This window comes from Schistocerca americana, chromosome 7 (genome assembly GCF_021461395.2).
Source record: "Schistocerca americana isolate TAMUIC-IGC-003095 chromosome 7, iqSchAmer2.1, whole genome shotgun sequence".
Classification (NCBI taxonomy): domain Eukaryota; kingdom Metazoa; phylum Arthropoda; class Insecta; order Orthoptera; family Acrididae; genus Schistocerca; species Schistocerca americana.
Window position 1 is genome coordinate 504,819,403 of NC_060125.1, and position 20,166 is coordinate 504,839,568.

Here is a 20,166-nt window from a genome sequence, read left to right on the forward strand (position 1 = left end):
TTGATTTGAATATCTCACATATCTAAAAAATGCTTACTCACACGAGCACAGCAAGAGGGCATACTTCCAAGTGTTTCATGTTGGAACAGCTGGGATGAGAAAAGCCAAGCAGCTTTAATAACCTACTGCTTTTTTTCATATTCAAATAATGAACTGCAAATCCTATATTAATTACATTGACAAAACAAAATTGGCATCACCACCAGGGTATTTTATTCATACTTGTTTTATTTATCGTGTTTACTTCTGAAATTTAAGCTTCTTTTGATATTATGCGTATCTAGTCGCTGCATTCTGTTGTATGATAATTTTGTTTAAACTTTAATGTGATATAGCTAATTAGTTGCTAATAGGGACAAAGTTTATTCTTTGATAAACCGTCATTGTCTGGCTTGGAATAGCATTAAAATAATTTGAAAATATTATTTGTAAATTCGTTTTATTGTCAGTCATTTAGTCAACAATGATACAACAAATTTCTCCCAGTAAGGGAGAGCGATCAACAAACATTAACAACAGGAGGGAGAAAAACGAGATCAGTGAGTAAGAATCCACTTCCCTCAACAATGAGGCTGTGAACTCTCTTTTTCTAATGGATGTGTATGTATTCATCGGTGCCACGTCTGTTTCTGTTTCACCACCCGTGCCCATGTCCACCTCCTCCACCTCCATGGCCACCACCTCCGTGTCCCCAACCACCATGGCCGCCGCCTCCATGTCCGCCGCCGCCGCCTCCGTGTCCGCCGCCTCCATGTCCCCATCCTCCATGTCCGCCTCCGCCGCCTCCGTGTCCACCACCGCCGCCTCCGTGTCCCCATCCTCCGTGTCCGCCACCGCCGCCTCCGTGTCCACCGTGGCCGCCGCCGCCGCCTCCGTGTCCACCGCCGCCGCCTCCGTGTCCCCATCCTCCGTGTCCTCCACCGCCGCCTCCGTGTCCGCCATGTCCGCCACCGCCGCCGCCTCCGTGTCCACCGTGTCCACCGCCGCCTCCTCCGCCGTGTCCGCCGTGTCCGCCACCGCCGCCGCCTCCGTGTCCACCGTGTCCACCGCCGCCTCCTCCGCCGTGTCCGCCATGTCCGCCACCGCCGCCGCCTCCGTGTCCACCGTGACCACCACCACCTCCGCCTCCGTGTCCTCCGCCTCCGTGTCCGCCACCGCCGCCTCCGTGGCCACCGCCGCCGCCACCACCGCCGCCTCCACTGCTGTGTCCCCACTCGTGGTGTTCGGAATGACCTCCCTTCTTCCCATAATCAGAGTGGTGTCCGTGGTGCGAGTCATGACCCCCAGCGGACTTGTGACCCTTGTGGTCGTGGTGGTGTCCTCCCTTCTCGTGATGGCCTTTCTTGCCGTGATGGCCCTCGTGATGGCCGCCGTGGTAGTGGCCTCCCTTCTTGTGTCCACCACTCTTTCCTTCATGGTGCGAGCCGTGTTCTCCGTGTTTGCTGTGGTGCCCACCCTCGTGGTGTTCATCGTAAAACTCGTGCTTCTTTCCATACTCGTCCTTCTTGTGCACTGAGTGGCCGCCCTTGGTGCTGTGACCCTTGGAATGCTTGCCACCTTCCCCGTACTTGGCGCCCTTCTCGCCTTTCTCGCCGTAGTGATGTTCTCCGTAGTGACCGCCCTCCTCGTGATGGCTCTTCTTCTTGCCTCCGTGATCAGAGTAGTGTCCACTGTGCCCTTCCTTGTCGTGGTGGCCCTTTGAACCCTTCTCGTGCTCATGGTATCCCTGTTCGCAAAGAAAACATTATCTTTTCATTTATGCTTTCATCGAAAAGGAAGTACTAATTTAAATTTATTTTAAAAACTAATGGTTCCTCTGAGTCGACAAATATCATAAGTGTTAAAATTTTTCATGTGCTAAATTAGTCAACAGAAGGATTTAGTTTAAATAAGGGGTCGAAAACACAAATGAAAACTAGCTTGTTGTGGCTGAAGATATGAGCTAACAGACACAAAGACTAAAAAGTACGATCAAGAGACTACCGCAAGTAGAAGCTGCGATGTTTAAAAAGAATTGCTCGTGCTAGATGGTAGGTTAAAGCTCCATGAGGGAAACATACGAAGACGTGATAGAAGGTGGACACACGTTCAGAAATGCATGTACAGTTTTGAAAATAATGAATAATAATAAACGTAGCGTGTCTCACAATGTTTGCAAAACTATAATGTGACAGTAACTCGACAACATCACTGCCACTTTATCCTAACAGCTCTTTATTTGACCTCACAAAGCTGAATCTTATCATATAACACTTTCTCACTCCAGAAAAGTACTGAGACAATCAATTTGAATTGAGCACAGGATGTAGATATTATCAGCAAGTGGCTGTAACCATCAACCTTCAGAGAAATTGTGTGGAAAGCTTTGTAGAACAGGTTTAAGCACGACAACAGTTATATTAAACGAATGAACTGATAAGGTGAAAATCTGTATCAAGTAAGAGGCTCTAAGATTTTCTGTCCAGTAATGCTCCATAAGACGATCGAGACTGAAGTTTCGCTGCAGTGTCGACAGCCTAGTTTCATTCGAGGAAAGAAATACAGTGTCGAAAATGTGTAGAGAAAAATCTGTTATATTTTCTGTGTTGATAGTCACCAGTTTTGTTGTTCTGAGTTCACATTAAACTGTACTTTCCCCTGTAAGTTGCTGGGTAGGTAAGATTATAGGTCAGATGAAGGCAAAACCACTACGACGAAGAAAGCACTGTCGTGCTCAAACGAGCCAAAGGGTTGATGAGAGCTTTCCCTTAAGAACACATCTGCCCGTGAATGACAGATCACTTTATGTGATCAGTTACTTGTTCTCCTTCTGTACTGGGAGATGAAGAAGCTTGGACAGGATAGAGTAGCATGGAGAGCTGCATCAAACCAGTCTCAGGACTGAAGACCGCAACAACAACAACTTTTAAACTGTGAGAAATTCGGTGTACAGGGTCGCCTGCTGGACTCGAATGGAATGGCCAGTAAGAAGGTGGAAGAAATTCGTATCTCAATGCACGTTCATCAGCCTCACCTTGTATCCCTTGTCACCCTTGTGGCCGTGGCCGCCGTGGTGGCCAGAGTGGTGTTCGTGGCCACCACCTTTCTCGAAGTGGTGTCCGCCGTGGCCGCCGCTGCCGCCCCCGCCGCCCCCGTGGCCACCACCACCGCCGCCCCCGTGGCCCCCGTGGCCACCGCCTCCTCCGCCTCCATGTCCCCAGTGGGAGGCGGCCGACTCGAGGTCAGCGGGGGCGGCTTCTTCCTCCTTGCCCACAGTCCGGGCGCCAGCCAATACGGCCACGCAGAGCGCCAGCCCCGCGTAGAGGCAGAGGCGCTCCATCCGCGCCATCACCGACAGTCCAAGGTCTAACAGGCAGCGGCGGTCAGTTCACCTGTAACCAGTAAGTGACGAGAGCTTCATTTAGTTGTCTATATTAGCAATAACCCACATAACTGGGCAGACAAAATCCTTTCTAAGCCTACATATGAAAGATCTCCGAAGTACTGATAGCCACCTCCAGGACACTTCACGCTAATTCTAGATTTGATGATGGTCTCAATTTGGCTAGGGACGAAGTCCACAAGTCTCTTCAGTATACCACGTCCAGCGGAAGCTATCATTGGTGACTACATCCTGTAGAGCTAGGCAACTGCAGGGATGTCACCTGCAACTTTTGTTTTTCTTTCTTCTTTTTCCTTTTCTCATATTTTTAAGGTGTCAGCATCGTTATAGATCGGATTTGACAGTGCCAGTGGAATCCGGTCGCCGGATGCGCTACCTGACCCCACCCGTCGTCCCACGAAGGAATCGGTATAATAGCTCCTCCGTCCATGAGTGACTAAAATTCGGAAGAGCCAGACGTGCGGCTGGGATTGGGGTCACGTGAAGTCCCTTGCTCGCCATATTGGGTTCACTGTATTTGCGTTAACTTGCGTGTAATGGCAGTATGCCATTAAAAGGCAACAGCGCAAGGATGGTTTGTCACAAACGCATCACTCTAGTTACGATTTGTGATAGTTAATGTGTGTTCGACTGTAAAAGTCCTAAGGAGGTTTCATATAAGGAATAATAAAGCCAAAACAAGCAGTGGTCGGTGTGGTCCTGTGAACAGAGACGTGCAGAAGCATGTTCTGCAATATTCGATGTTTCATACAAGAGCGTACTCTTTCAGTAATGTCTGTTCCATTTCGTGACTACAGTCTGATTAAAAAACTAAAGAAATATGAAACTGGTGCGAGTGAAATAACTGGCAATAACATTTGTATTTGACCTTGTCAGAAATATTTGACCACTTTTTCCCGAATGTATCGCGATTTCCGAAGGCGTGGTTAGCCAGAAATATAGGAGAAAAGTTAAAATTCCTGCGAATGAAAAGAGCAGCAAGTCATATTTATAGTCTTGCTCGTCATAGGTATTTATCTGTGATCGAATTCTAAAAAGGCTTTCGTAAATTTTGTGGCCAAGAGAAAGATCACACCACACAGCGAGCGCGAGATGTCACGTGACCGGTACCCGATTTCAGCGGCGAGCTCGGAAACTGGTTGAGATGAATCGGAATTCACTGGCATGACTTAAGTCACCGGTGGAAGGCACATTATCACCTTTTACCAGTTCCAAGACTCCCACAAGACGCCAAAGCAGCTAGTGCGGTTTCTTAAGGAGGTGACTAACATTTTGTCCGTTGAGATTAATATCCAAAGCAGTGGAGTTACACAGGATTCAGTAACTTGTCTTAGACACGCTAAGACTCTGGAATCTCGTTCTGGGGTTTCACTGAATCACATCCCTGTATGAATATTCAGATTCGCATGTCAGAGCTTTGGTTAAGTCGCTTAAGGCAAAACCCGAGATGATACGGTCCATTTCCTTCCTAATACATACTCAATCTGGGATCGTCCTTTATGTGTAATGAACTCGTCATCGACGGGATCTTAAACTGCAAACTATCTTCCTACTTCCTCGTCTAACACAAAGGCAAGATTCTGTGGCAGTTCTTCAGGCAACCGATTGACCGTACACGACTGTCTTGTCCAGACGAGTGGATCTAGAGGCGCCGATTTTTCTGTTCGACTATGGTAAACTCGATGACGCTGCACGTATTGGCACGTTAGAGGATCATGTTAGATGCAGAACTTAACAGAGAGAAGGAAAGATGCTGAGCAAAATACTCATTTTAACTATGCCTGGAACTATACTGTTTTGTTATTTTACTCTGTTATTTGCAGAATTAGAATAACATTTCACAATTTAACCAATTGCAGCCAGTCAGTGATAAAATTAAACTAGGTGCACACGCCGCGTTTAGTAGCATCAGGTGCTTACATTGTGTGGTCATTTTTAAAACGTGGCTGGAGTCAGAAAAATAACCACTGCGTGTTCGGAATCGATTAAGTTGTTCTTTTGAATGTGTCAATGATATATTTAAAGAATGTACTACGTCAGTTACCATTTCTGCTAACAGAATATAATTTTTTCGCTAAATGGTATTGTTCCCTACAATGAGACACAAGGTACGTAGCATTGGCCACAGATTCCTTGTTTAGCACTAGAATGTGACCCTTTTCGGAGTGTGCCCTGTGACTTTAAACGGAAACAGCAATTTTACGATCAGTGGTTCTCGAATTCAATGTCAGTTTCAAATTGGACAAGTGACAAAATTTCGGTCCTTGGGCCAAGCGAAAGGAACACAAAAATGCTTTTTTGATCGGAATATCAACTGTGGGAAACGTTCAAACACTTCATTTGAAATGGAGGTCTTAAATGTGTCGCTTTTTTTGGGAATTGTATGCTTAGGAAGATACTAGTTATTCGACGCTCAGGTTCAATGTAAACAATGTTTGTTGAGAAATAAGCACCCGGTTGTTAGTAAAAAATACCGAGCAAGTGTGACCAGGACTGGCGCTCTGAGGATTCCGTACAAGCTTAATTGTGTATACAGATAATTGACCTGTAAGTTTTGATGAGTGAGTTTATGAGTATCAAAGAATGTGACATAAATGACCGTGTCTTTTGACTACATTTACTTAGAGGCTTAAGCTTTCTACACCGAGAAGAAACAGTAGACCTTAGTGTTTGATAAAAATTTCAACTTGATGCAGCAACCAGTTCCTAGGAAAAAGCCTTATTAACAAGCAGACAGACACACAGACGGACAACAAAATGATAGTGCAAGATAAGGTTTCTGTTTCTACGGAAAGGAGACTCAGAACCCTAAAAAAGAACAATTTCATATTTTGCCTTAGTTGATGGTTCAAGTGGCTGTGAGCACTATGGGACTTAACATCTGAGGTCATCAGTCCCCTAGAACCTAGAACTACTTAAACCTAACTAACCTAAGGACATCACACACATCCATGCCCGAGGCAGGATTCGAACCTGCGACCGTAGCGGTCTCGTGGTTCCAGACTGAAGGCCTTAGTAGACTAGTGTCACACAGGCGCTATCACTGCCGATTTAGACCACTGAGACAATCACCATCAGATGACTTGAATACATTACATAGTAACTTTTCGAAAGGATGAGTGCAGCGATCGGCAAAACTGTGCATCTACCGATGTTTTGCACTGATCCTCAAGAAGATTTACTAAGAGACATATTGGTATCATCTGATTATGATTTTCTAAGTTGTGTAAATTGGTAATGATAGTATTTGTGCGAGCAGAGGCTGGAAATATAAAATAGTATTTCCACTTAAAAAGACTTACAAAATTTTTAAGAAAATGTTTAGAAATTTGAAAAATGAGTGGTTCGAGTGCAGCTTCCGAAAGTCCTGGGTGTCAGCTTGAGTGAGGCGAGCTTAGCTGTGAGAGAGCCAGCGAGCTGCGGACCCACCTGTGCGACTGTCGCTTGCTGGAGACGGCCGGGCTGTGATGGCTGGGAGTCTGTGGCGGCGCTATTTATCCGGCGGCGCGATCCGTTCCGCCAGGGCTCGCTCCGCCCTGCTCCGGCCTGCTGTTCCCTGCTCTCCTACGGCGGTCCCTTTCCTGCCGCGGCTCGCCGTCCGCGTTGGCCGCGCGGTTTCTTTGGTCCCATTCTCCGGGAGCCGAGGCGCCCGTCTCCGCGCACAGGGCACGCTGCACGCTTTCGCGATGATCCGCAGGGCGGCCGGTCGCCCTCTCGCCTGTCTCTGCAGCTCTTCGAAATGTAGATTCTTTCGTATAGAGACAATGTCACTCGGAATCGTCAGATATCGTGCTATTTATTTTACTTTATTTATTATTAGCAGGCACAACCCTTGGTACGGATACGAATGCCTGTATGTTATCCACTACAACATCGCTGGGTCTTCCATAGCTATATTTCTTAATGGAATTTTATCTCCAGCCTTTATGGTCCACGATAGGTGAAAAAATGAAATGATCGTATGGTACTGCCGGACGGGAGGTCCCATCCGGGGAATTTCGGCTGCCGAGTGCGAGTCTTGTTTCAGTCAAATGGTACAAATGGCTCTAAGCCCTATGGGACTTAACATCTGAGGTCATCAGTCGCCTAGAACTTAGAACTACTTAAACCTGACTGACCTAAGGACATCACACACATCCATGTCCGAGGCAGGATTCGAACCTGCGACAGCAGCGCAGCTCCGGACTGAAGCGCCTAGAACCACTCGGTCACATCGGCCGGCATTGTTTCAGTCGACGCCACATTGGGCGACTCGCGTGCCGGTGATGGGGATGAAATGATGATGAGGACAACACAACAGCCAGTCCACGAGCGGAGAAAGTCTCCAACCAGGCCGGGAATCGAAGCCGGGCCCTCTGCATGGTAGCCAAGAACGTAACCACTTTCTTTTAATCTCATTTTGTTCGTTAGTGTTCGTTCTATTTGTTCGGGGCGGACGTACCGTGACGCTTGTTCCAGTTCGTCGGTGATCCATGAACTAATTTTTTTTTCTTTTTATTACAGAGGGCACCTAACGCTCTGACTGAACACGCAGAGCTACTGTGCCGGCACCACTCAGCTAAGCAGGCGGACTCCAAGATAGGCATTCAACACTGAAGAAAACAAGCTGCAACACCAAAAAAATAATTAATGTACGGTATTGAAATTTCGGGAATACGTTCGTTAGGTAACGAATTTAAGTGATCAACATTGCCCGCATCTCGTGGTCGTGCGGTAGCGTTCTCGCTTCCCACGACCGGGTTCCCGGGTTCGATTCCCGGCGGGGTCAGGGATTTTCTCTGCCTCGTGATGGCTGGGTGTTGTGTGCTGTCCTTAGGTTAGTTAGGTTTAAGTAGTTCTAAGTTCTAGGGGACTGATGACCATGGATGTTAAGTCCCATAGTGCTCAGAGCCATTTGAACCATTTGATCGGCCGGCCGAAGTGGCCGTGCGGTTAAAGGCGCTGCAGTCTGGAACCGCAAGACTGCTACGGTCGCAGGTTCGAATCCTGCCTCGGGCATGGATGTTTGTGATGTCCTTAGGATAGTTAGGTTTAACTAGTTCTAAGTTCTAGGGGACTAATGACCTCAGCAGTTGAGTCCCATAGTGCTCAGAGCCATTTGAACCATTTTTGAACCATTTGATCAACATTGCAAGATCACGGTTTAATGTCAGGGCGAGATAAGGCATTGTAAATTTGAAAATGTGGTCCATTAATAACCGGCGTAACCACCACAAAGTTGCATGCAAGCATGCAAACGTAAATCCATGGTATCGTACAGGTGCCGGAAGTCAGTTATGGTATGGAGTTCCATGCCTATTGCACTTGGACGGTCAGTATCAATACAGGCACAGTTAATGCTGGCTGTGGATGACGCTCGAGTTGTCGCTCCACGATGTCCCATATGTGCTCGATTGGAGACAGATCTGATGATCGAGGAGGCTAAAGCGACATCTCGGCGCTCCACAGCGGTATGTCGGCGAGCGTTATCTTTCGGAGAACATGCCCTTGGAATGATGTTCATGAATGGCAGCACAAGAGGTCAAAAATGGTTCAAATGGCTCTGAGCCCTATGGGACTTGACTTCTGAGGTCATCAGTCCCCTAGAACGTAGAACTAATTAAACCTAACTAACCTAAGAACATTACACACATCCATGCCCGAGGCAGTATTCGAACCTGCGACCGTAGCCACAAGAGGTCAAATCACACATTTGCAGTCAGGACTGTCTCGGATTGTAGTATTAAGGGAGGAAATACGGCATTACATTCAAGCTGCAGCTAGGAGCTGTTCAGGAAAGACGGTGGAAGCGTTGGCACAGTCGGTTATTCAAACAGCGACAGGCAGGCGAGGACGGTGCACAGACTATACATATATGGAGACAGATTACGGCCAGCCAGCGCATACCCAGATGCTGTATAGCAACGCGTCATAGTGACACAAGTGCATCAGGAGTTGCCCCATATACAGCGATGTACACTCCCTTGCCGGTGATGTGCATCAGAGGATATGTTCTGGCAACTTCGTGAGCGCTATAAAGAGGGGAATCGCCCGAATAAAAGGAGAGCACAGTAGGTAGTCATCAGCGACACTTCCTCTGTGCCGGTCGCCGTCAGGCTGAGGACCTAGAATATTTAGAGCCGTGTTGGGAAATAGAAAGTACTGAGAAGATAGGCAGCAGCTGATTGTTACAGCCGAGTGTGCCACATATTGAGTATCGTGCATTGAACAAATGAATTGAAGTCATTAACGCTAGAAGTGAATTGTCATTAAACTTCGTTATTTGTAGTTGAATACAACCTGAGATTCCTTGAGTTACACCGAATTCTGTCCCTCCGATCACCCTCTAAGCTTGTAGTTTCTTTACAGGGCGGAATCCATCAGTTGCCCAAGCGAAAGTCGCCCGTCGATTCCATCGATCGAGGTGAGCCCTTGTAATTAAAACATGTCCTTCTTACTCTCTCTCAGGACACGACAGATTGCTTGGGATAGCCACTAGACTGCTCCAGCTGTCATACAGAATCACACTCCAGACCGTGATTACAGGTGTGAGACCAGTGTGTCTAGCACGCAGAAAAGTTGATTTCAGCCCCTCCACTGGTCTCCTGCTAACCAACACACTGCGATCATTGGGAAGGAGGCAGAATCATCTTTCATCGCAAAACTCAACATACCTCTAACCTGCCCTCCAGTGAGCTCTCGCTTGACACCACTGAAGTCGCAAATGACTGTGGTTTGGGATCAGAAGAATGCACGCTACAGGCCTTCTGGCTCGAAGCTCCCCTTGAAGTAACCGATTTTTAACAGTTCGTTATGCCACTGCGATGAAAAGTCCTGATCAGATTGCTGCTGCTGATGGATTACGATGATCCAGAAGCACACGCCGAACGTGGTTGTCTTCCCTTTCGGTAGTACCACGTGGTCGTCCACCGGAGCCCGGTCTTCTTGCGACTGTACACTCCCGTGACCGGCACTGCCAGCAACCATGTACAGTGGCTTCATTCCTTCTATGTCTTTCTGCAACACCGCAGAAGGAATGTGGTGTCACTGCCAGACACCACACTTGCTAGGTGGTAGCCTTTAAATCGGCCGCGGTCCATTAGTATACGTCGGACCCGCGTGTCGCCACTGTCAGTGATTGCAGACCGAGCGCCACCACACGGCAGGTCTAGAGAGACTTCCTAGCACTCGCCCCAGTTGTACAGTCGACTTTGCTAGCGATGCTACACTGACAAATACTCTCTCATTTGCCGAGACGATAGTTAGCATAGCCTTCAACTACGTCATTTGCTACGACCTAGCAAGGCGCCATTATCAATAGATATATAAATTGTGATGCCTGTACCGTCAGACCGATGTACACCACTTCTGGATTAAAGTTAAGTATTACAGCAACTGCGTCCGATTTTCTAAGTTCTCATTTCCTTGTAATGTTCCAGACCTCACGCCAATCTGCGTGAGCTTAAAAGCGTGCATTTCGGCCTCCTCTAGCAACACGGTGTTGGCTCTTCTGCCAACACTTCAAGGAACAGCCAGCTTCTCGTAGCTCTATTATACGATATTGTTCAAACTAAGGTGTTGATAATGGCGTCTTTGTGGGTTTAAAGGCATTCTTGATCAATATCAACTCACCACGTCCAATCTCAAAGGTACCTGACGCTCACAACCGTTACAGCGCGTGTTTAAAGCAAACCTGATTTGCATCCTCATAGTGGCTCTACTAGCGCCGCTCTTGTTAAACTGGCGCGAAACTGAAGATGATATCGTTTTTTAGATGTAGAAACACTACCAACAAATTTCATTTATGTCGCACAACTCCTACTCAGACAACTCCTTCTTGGTGCTGAGATTTTTTTTCCGTCAATGCGTTTCCCTTCTGCTCTGCAACAGACAGAAGTTGCTGACGATCATTCCCGAAAAGCCGTTAGAGACGCTTAAGGCTGCCCCAAGGGGACGAGAACCAAGCGGGAAACGACAAGGGTTTACACCGCGACGGTCGACTGAGATAGTAATTTTTGAACCAAAACACCTTCAATAGAACGACTTTTAACATGATGAGGATTTGGTAATGGTATTAGTGGACAGTGAGGAGACGTGTGATTAGAATTGTGAAACTACCGGAGACTAACGTAGACTATCGTAAGTCAGCAGAGACTACGGCAGTTTTCCTATAGTTATGGTCATTTAAGATCACAACCTGTCCGTTCGATGTGTTGCCTACCTCATTTCGATCGCCTCGTTTGCGTATGTAGCCAGTCTCTTACCAGATTCCCTAGAAAACGGCAGCGGTGAACGGGTTGGGAAGTGAGTGAGGATGAATAAAGCGCCTTACTGAATATTTTTGCTCTACATAGATATCCTCCTTCTGTTACTTAGAACTTAACAGTATTTACAGCAAAATTGAAATTGTCATTGTTTAATTCCGATTTTATTAGAAAACTGTTGATTTGTAATGTGCAGCAGAGGGACGGTGTATTAATTTTTTTTTTAATTTCAGATTTATCGTATAGAGCTGCTGTTGTTGTTGTTGTTGTGGTCTTCAGTCCAGAGACTGGCTTGATGCAGCTCTCCATACTACTCTATCATGTGCAATCTTCTTCATCTCCAAGTAACTACTGCACCCTACATCCTTCTGAATCTGCTTAGTGTATCCATCTCTTGGCCTCTCTGTAAGATTTTTACCCTCCACGCTGCCCTCCAATACTAAACTGGTGATCCCTTGATGCCTCATAACATGTCCTGCCAACCGACCCCTTCTTCTAGTCAACTTGTGCCACAAATTCCTCTTCTCCCTAATTCTGTCCAATACCTCCTCATTAGTTACGTGATCTACCCAGCTAATCTTCAACATTCTCCTGCAGCACCACATTTCGAAAACTTCTAGTCTCTTCTTGTCTAAACTACACTCCTGGAAATGGAAAAAAGAACACATTGACAGCGGTGTGTCAGACCCACCATACTTGCTCTGGACACTGCGAGAGGGCTGTACAAGCAATGATCACACGCACGGCACAGCGGACACACCAGGAACCGCGGTGTTGGCCGTCGAATGGCGCTAGCTGCGCAGCATTTGTGCATCGCCGCCGTCAGTGTCAGCCAGTTTGCCGTGGCATACGGAGCTCCATCGCAGTCTTTAACACTGGTAGCATGCCGCGACAGCGTGGACGTGAACCGTATGTGCAGTTGACGGACTTTGAGCGAGGGCGTATAGTGGGCATGCGGGAGGCCGGGTGGACGTACCGCCGAATTGCTCAACACGTGGGGCGTGAGGTCTCCACAGTACATCGATGTTGTCGCCAGTGGTCGGCGGAAGGTGCACGTGCCCGTCGACCTGGGACCGGACCGCAGCGACGCACGGATGCACGCCAAGACCGTAGGATCCTACGCAGTGCCGTAGGGGACCGCACCGCCACTTCCCAGCAAATTAGGGACACTGTTGCTCCTGGGGTATCGGCGAGGACCATTCGCAACCGTCTCCATGAAGCTGGGCTACGGTCCCGCACACCGTTAGGCCGTCTTCCGCTCACGCCCCAACATCGTGCAGCCCGCCTCCAGTGGTGTCGCGACAGGCGTGAATGGAGGGACGAATGGAGACGTGTCGTCTTCAGCGATGAGAGTCGCTTCTGCATTGGTGCCAATGATGGTCGTATGCGTGTTTGGCGCCGTGCAGGTGAGCGCCACAATCAGGACTGCATACGACCGAGGCACACAGGGCCAACACCCGGCATCATGGTGTGGGGAGCGATCTCCTACACTGGCCGTACACCACTGGTGATCGTCGAGGGGACACTGAATAGTGCACGGTACATCCAAACCGTCATCGAACCCATCGTTCTACCATTCCTAGACCGGCAAGGAAACTTGCTGTTCCAACAGGACAATGCACATCCGCATGTATCCCGTGCCACCCAACGTGCTCTAGAAGGTGTAAGTCAACTACCCTGGCCAGCAAGATCTCCGGATCTGTCCCCCATTGAGCATGTTTGGGACTGGATGAAGCGTCGTCTCACGCGGTCTGCACGTCCAGCACGAACGCTGGTCCAACTGAGGCGCCAGGTGGAAATGGCATGGCAAGCCGTTCCACAGGACTACATCCAGCATCTCTACGATCGTCTCCATGGGAGAATAGCAGCCTGCATTGCTGCGAAAGGTGGATACACACTGTACTAGTGCCGACATTGTGCATGCTCTGTTGCCTGTGTCTATGTGCCTGTGGTTCTGTCAGTGTGATCATGTGATGTATCTGACTCCAGGAATGTGTCAATAAAGTTTCCCCTTCCTGGGACAATGAATTCACGGTGTTCTTATTTCAATTTCCAGGAGTGTATTTATCGTCCATGTTTCACTTCCATACATGCCTACATTCCATACAAATACTTCAGAAAAGATTTTCTGACACTTAAATCTATACTCGATGTCAACAACTTTCTCTTCTTCAGAAACGCTTTCCTTGTCATTGCCAGTCTACATTTTATATCCTCTCTACTTCGACCATCATCAGTTATTTTGCTTCCAAAATAGCAAAACTCATATACTACTTTAAGTGTCTCATTTCCTAATCTAATACTTTCAGAATCTTTCGATTTAATTTGACTACATTCCATTATCCTCGTTTTGCTTTTGTTGATTACCATCTTATATCCTCCATTCAAGACACTGTCTCTGACAGAATTACAATGTCATCGGCAAACCTCAGAGTTTTTATTTCTTCTCCCTGGATTTTAATTCCTGCTCTAAATTTTTTTCTTTCCTTAGCTGCATGCTGAATATAGAGATTGAATAACATCGGGGTTAGGCTGCATCCCTGTCTCACTCCCTTCCCAACCAATGATTTCCTTTCATGCCCCTCGACACTTATAAGTGCCACCTGGTGTTTGTACAAATTGTAAATAGCCTTTCGCTCCCTGTATTTTACCCCTACCAACTTCAGAATTTCAAAAAGAGTATTCCAGTCAATATTGTCAAAAGCTTTCTCTATGTCTATAAATGCTAGCAATGTAGGTTTGCCTTGCCTTAAACTACCTTCTAAGATTAGTCGTAGGGTCAGTATTGCCTCACGTGTTCCAACATTTCTACGGAATCCAAACTGATCTTCCCCGAGGTCGGCTTCTAACAGTTTTTCCATTCGTCGGCAAAGAATTCGTGTTAGTATTTTGCAGTCGTGACTTATTAAACTGATAGTTCGGTAATTTTCACACCTGTCGACACCTGCTTTCTTGGGGATTGGAATTATTATATTGTTCTTGAAGTCTGAGTGTATTTCACCTGTCTCATATATCTTCCTCACCAGACTGTAGAGTTTTGACAGCTCTGGCTCTCCCAGTTCTATCAGTAGCTCTAATGGAATGTTGTCTATTCCTGGTGCCTTGTTTCGACTCAGGTCTTTCAGTGCTCTGTCGGACTCTTCACGCAGTATCATATCTCCATTTCATCTTCATCTACATCCTCTTCCATTTCCATAATATTGTCCTGAAGTACATCGCCCTTGTATAGACCCTCTACGTACTCCTCTTTCCCATCTTTGCTTAGAACTAGTTTTCCAACTGAAAGTTTTCTCGAAAGGTCTCTTTTATTTTCCTTATCCCTAGTGATATATGCCTCTACATGCTTGCATTTGTCCTCCAGCCATCCCTGTTTTGCCATTTTGCACTTGCTGTCGATCTCATTTTTGAGACGTTTGTACTCCTTTTTGCCTGCTTCATTTACTACATTTTTGTATTTTCTCCTTTCATCAATTAAATTCAATATATCTTCTGTTACCCAAGGATTTATACTAGCTCTCGTCTTTTTACCTACTTGATCCTCTGCTGCCTTCACTATTTCATCTCTGAAAGCTATCCATTCTTCTTCTACTGTATTTCTTCTCCCGTTCTTGTCAATCACTCCCTACTGCTCTCCCTGAAACATTCTACAACCTCTGGTTCTGTCAGTTTATGCAGGTCCCATCTCCTTAAATTCCCACGTTTCTGCAATTTCTTCAGTTTTAATCTACAGTTCATAAACAATAGATTGTGGTCAGAATCCACATCTTAGAATTTAAAACCTGGTTCATAAATCTCCGTCTTACCATTACATAATCTATCTGAATCCTTCCAGTGTTTCCAGGCCTCTTCCACGTATACAACCTTCTTTCATGATTCTTAAACCAAGTTTTAGCTATGATTAAGTTATTCTCTGCGCAAAATTCTACCAGGCGGCATCCTCTTTCGTTCCTTACCCCCATTCCATATTCACTTACTACTTTTTCTTCTCTTCCTTTTCCTTCTATCCCCCATGACTATTTAATTTTCGTTTCTCTTCACTATCCGAATAGCGCTACAAAACGCAATTTTCTCAAAAAAGATAAAATAAAAGAACAATGAACAAAAATATTTCAACCATCTCTTCAATACTTCGTCAAGTTTCTATAAAAGATGTTTATAATTCATAAACAACTTTCGAAATTATCAATAATAACAGGAGATTTTTGCTTTTCTTCATACCGAAGAATGTTCTATTGATTACAAAATAACGACAATGATTATGTAGTTTCTTTTATATTTGTGCATGTAAACTGTACTTACATCAGAAGTGATAGATTTGGTTACATAAAAAGGCAGCAATTGCGTTTTAAACAAATTTTTTATCACGTATAAAATGCAATATGTATTTCTTAAAGTTATACAATACTCATTGAACTAACACTGAACCATATGCCGTTCTAACTGCTGTGTCATCCGAGCGGGACGCGGCCGGGATGCAGGCTGACGCACTTCCCGTTGAGGTTCTCCATTTGCGCGGGTTCCGCCGGCGCCGCCAATTGCCCGCCGAGTATAATCTGCAAGTGACAGGACGACAACGGACAAAAGTCTTCTCGGAAAATAGAAGAGCAGCTCTCGCCCCCTTGGTTATAGTTCATCGTCCAGGGCTGACTTAGACACACAATGTCGTTTGGTGAACTCTTAGAATGAACAGAGAGTTGTTGTAAATTGCGCTTGTTATGTACTGTGAAATTTACCTATGATTATTTGCACTCAGCCATTGGGGGCCTTTTTCGTGTTACATTAGAAGCTGTGTTGCAGACTTCATTATGCAAGAAGTTACAAAGATAACTAAACCTTTTAACTCCTTTCTGTGACTTTGTTACTAATTTGTTGGAGTGTTGCAGAACCTTCGTTCTCCTGTCCTGTTACCTGACCCTGGGGCATAGCTGTGTAATCGTGGCGTGGAAAAATTGTCTTACCGGTATACTACCCCAGAAGCCGTTTCACGAACTCACAAACTCGGCCTGCAGTAACAACAGTGGCAACTAGGTCTCCACAGCAGTAGCAACGAGGCCTTTTACACAACTGGCGACGAGCTTTTTCAAAACTAGTAACATACAAAATAAGCAAACAAACAAAATACCAAGACAAGCGGTTGGTTCCCAGTTACTGACACAGTCATTTATGTTTCTTTCCCTACTAGTGCTACTGATACTACCGCTCATTGTAATATCCACGACCTTATGTTCTAGTCACAAGATGTTAAAATGAAGTAAGTGTACAAACTTCAACAAATATCATCGATACTACGTATAAAAAAGGCTCTATCGTGTAAAAATGACGATAATTATTTCATTATTTTTATAATAATTTAATTTCTGTGCGAATTAAAACTATTATCAGAGAACTAATTCATAGACAACGACAATTATAATCTTTTTTTGTTATCTGTGGTAATTGTGGTTCAGTTGTTCTTCCTGTGCTAACCGATGAACTGTTCGGACGTGAGACGTGTGAGGCCTGTAAAGAGAAAACCTGTTAATTATATATAATTTATTGAAAAATATTATAATTTATGAAAAAATAGAGTAGATGTTGTCTAGACGTGGATTTGTATTTAGTTCAATTGTAATCCAATCTAATTAATTTTCAGCTCCGCAATTAGGAGCGCAGCCATTAGCGCTACTAAATTACAGCGGAGTTTACTAGTAGCTGGAATAAAAAATATGAAACATTTTTCATTGAGAATAATTTTAAGTGCTAAAGAATAGAGAACAAAAGGCTTAAAGACTTTTGCCTGAATGCATTAACTTGATATAAAAGGAATCGAGAATAACAATAGACAAATTGACTATCGTCTGTCTGCCGCCATCTTAGCAAAAATATCTCCGCAGCAGTTTTGAATCGCGAATTTAAAAAAAACATAAATGTTGTTAGATATAAATGAATGGAAATAAATGTGCACCGGTGGTCCCGAATGTACTTTAAAAGACAGAATTCAACTCAGATTGAATCTTTAAAAACAGTGCTCACAGCATGTTACGTAGTATCAATTTCTTATTTGCTGATGTATGAAGCCTAATTATTTATGACTATTTAATGAAATAGATTAAGTAACAGTTGTGTAAAATCTGATAAGTCATATGCAATTTCGTGCCACTCACACGACTTTACAGACAACGTTTCTACACAACGTCAAGTGGAGATTTCTTTAGCAGAGTGACAAATATTATCCAGGATAATCATTTTTGAAATCAAACCAATTGTTACGCTGACAATAGGTAACTGGTTTTATATTGCTTTTGATCTACCTGAAATATCATTTACGAGGTGCGGCTAGAAAAAAACCGGACTGATGCTGGAAAAAACATTTATTTACAATTATTTACAATTTCATGTTATCTCCTTCAATGTACTCTCCTCCTCGGTCTCTACACCGCTCCATACGAATTTTCCACTGTTCATAGCAATGCTGCAGATCATTTTCGGTAAGTTCATACATTACTTCCGTCGCTTTTTCTTTTACTGCTTCAACAGTCTCAAATCTAGTTCCTTTCAAAGCTGACTTGACTTTAGGGAAGAGAAAAAAGTCACAGGGGGCCAAATCAGGTGAGTAGGGTGGATGATCTAAGATGGGAATGTTGTGTTTTGCCAAAAACGTCTTCACTGACAACGCACTGTGAGCTGGGGCATTGTCTTGGTGAAGGATCCAAGACTTTTTTCTCCACAAATCGTTCCGTTTTCTCCGTACTCGCCCACGTAGGGTAGCCAGGACGCTAATGTAGTAATGCTGATTCACTGTTTGTCCCTCTGGTACCCAATCAATGTGCACAATCCCTTTGACGTCAAAAAAAAAAAAAAAAAAAAAAAACCAATCATAATTGCCTTGAATTTCGATTTTGACATTCGTGCTTTTTTTGTCGTGGAGAACCAGGAGTTTTCCAATGCATCGATTGGCGGTTAGTTTCGGGATCGTAAGTAAAAAACCACGATTCATCGCAAGTAATAACATTTTGTAAGAAGGTGGGATCACTTTCAATGTTTTCCAGGATGTCAGAACAAATCATTCTTCGGCGTTCCTTCTGTTCAATTGTGAGACACTTTGGAACCATTTTTGAACACACTTTGTTCATGTTGAAACTTTCATGAAGAATCTGCCTAACACTTTCCTTGGCATCTCCTGTTAACTCTGACCTGCTCTGATTGTTAAACGGCGATCTTGTCGAACAAGTTTACCGATTTTTTCAATGTTTGCATCAGTTTTTGCTGACAATGGTCTGCCAGTGCGAGTGTCATCACTGGTGTCTTCGCGGCCATCTTTAAATCGTTTAAACCACTCAAACACTTGTGTTCGCGATAAACAATCATCGCCGTACACTTGTTGTAACATTACAAACGTTTCACTTGCAGATTTTCCTAGTTTGAAACAAAATTTGATGTTAACACGCTGTTCTTTCTGTACACTCAACATTTTCCGACGCACAGACAAAACGTCAACTACTTAAAACAGACGCCACGGGCAGACTGAGTGCAGGAGGCAGATGAAACTCGAGCAGTAGGCGGAGCGAGAGTCACGTGACAGGCCACGCGACTTTCAGCCTTATTGCATTCGTTTTATTGTTTCACCAGTACTAGTCCGGTTTTTTTCTAGCCACACCTCGTATAAGTAATTGAAGTCACGAAATACTATAAACCGCTTCCGTCACATCATATTACCATTTACCACGTCATTTATGTACTGTATCAAAACCACTGAACTGTAGCTTTGGTAGAGCGCAACATAAAGTATAATACTGTGAATGGAAAAAACACCTGGGAAACTCTTCAGAATAGGGGAAGTCTGCCTATGAGAACAATAAAGGAAATACATGAGGGACAGTCCAGTTAAAACGAGACAGACGGGAGAAAAGTAAGTAAACTATTTATTATTTCAAAAGTAACCGTCATAATTATTAATCCATTTAATTCACTCTCACATGCTGCCAAGGTTGTTTCGAGATCGCTGCAGAAGCTTCCCTGCGAAGTCCTCACACAACTTTGGCACAGTCCTGACGAAAGGCATTCGTCCCCGTCGATTTGCTTCGGGAGAAGAGATGCACGCCTGGGCGCAATCATGTTACCACACAATCATTTTTCCATGAAGACACTGAGCGTTTTGCTTCACAGTGGCGAGTCCTTTGGAAATAATACATTGTTTACGTACATTTTTACTTCTTTATTATTGTCATTTCATTGCCACTCACATTAAGGAAGTTCGTAAAAATAGGACAAGAGAAAAACTGATTTTAACAGAAAATAGGGAGTGAACTAACCCTCTTATTTTCATTACCGACGTGGATAAGACAACGACAGGAGAGGCAGTGCAAATAAAAGATGAAAATATAAAAGCAATCGCGTTTGCAGATGATTTAACGATATGGGGAAATAAAGAAGGAGAGGTACAAGAAAGGCTAAATGTATAGGACGAATTGGTGGGACAGTATGGATAGAAATTTGATGCAAAGAAGTGCGAGGTGATGATGACAATGAGAAATGAGAGGAGAGTAGCTGCAGATATAAGTA

At 44.9% G+C, this 20,166-nt stretch overlaps 1 protein-coding gene across 1 annotated transcript; it reads right to left on the reverse strand.

Annotated features, from left to right (window-relative positions):
* Window positions 1-634: 634 nt before the first annotated feature.
* On the reverse strand, window positions 635-6,842 carry LOC124623048 (glycine-rich cell wall structural protein 1.8-like). Its single transcript, XM_047148841.1, has 3 exons — window positions 6,812-6,842; window positions 3,014-3,371; window positions 635-1,726 (listed from the first exon to the last, which is right to left on the reverse strand). Exons 2-3 carry the CDS (start codon window positions 3,326-3,328, stop codon window positions 635-637), a joined length of 1,407 nt encoding a protein of 468 aa, XP_047004797.1. The 5' UTR covers window positions 3,329-3,371; window positions 6,812-6,842.
* Window positions 6,843-20,166: the final 13,324 nt, after the last annotated feature.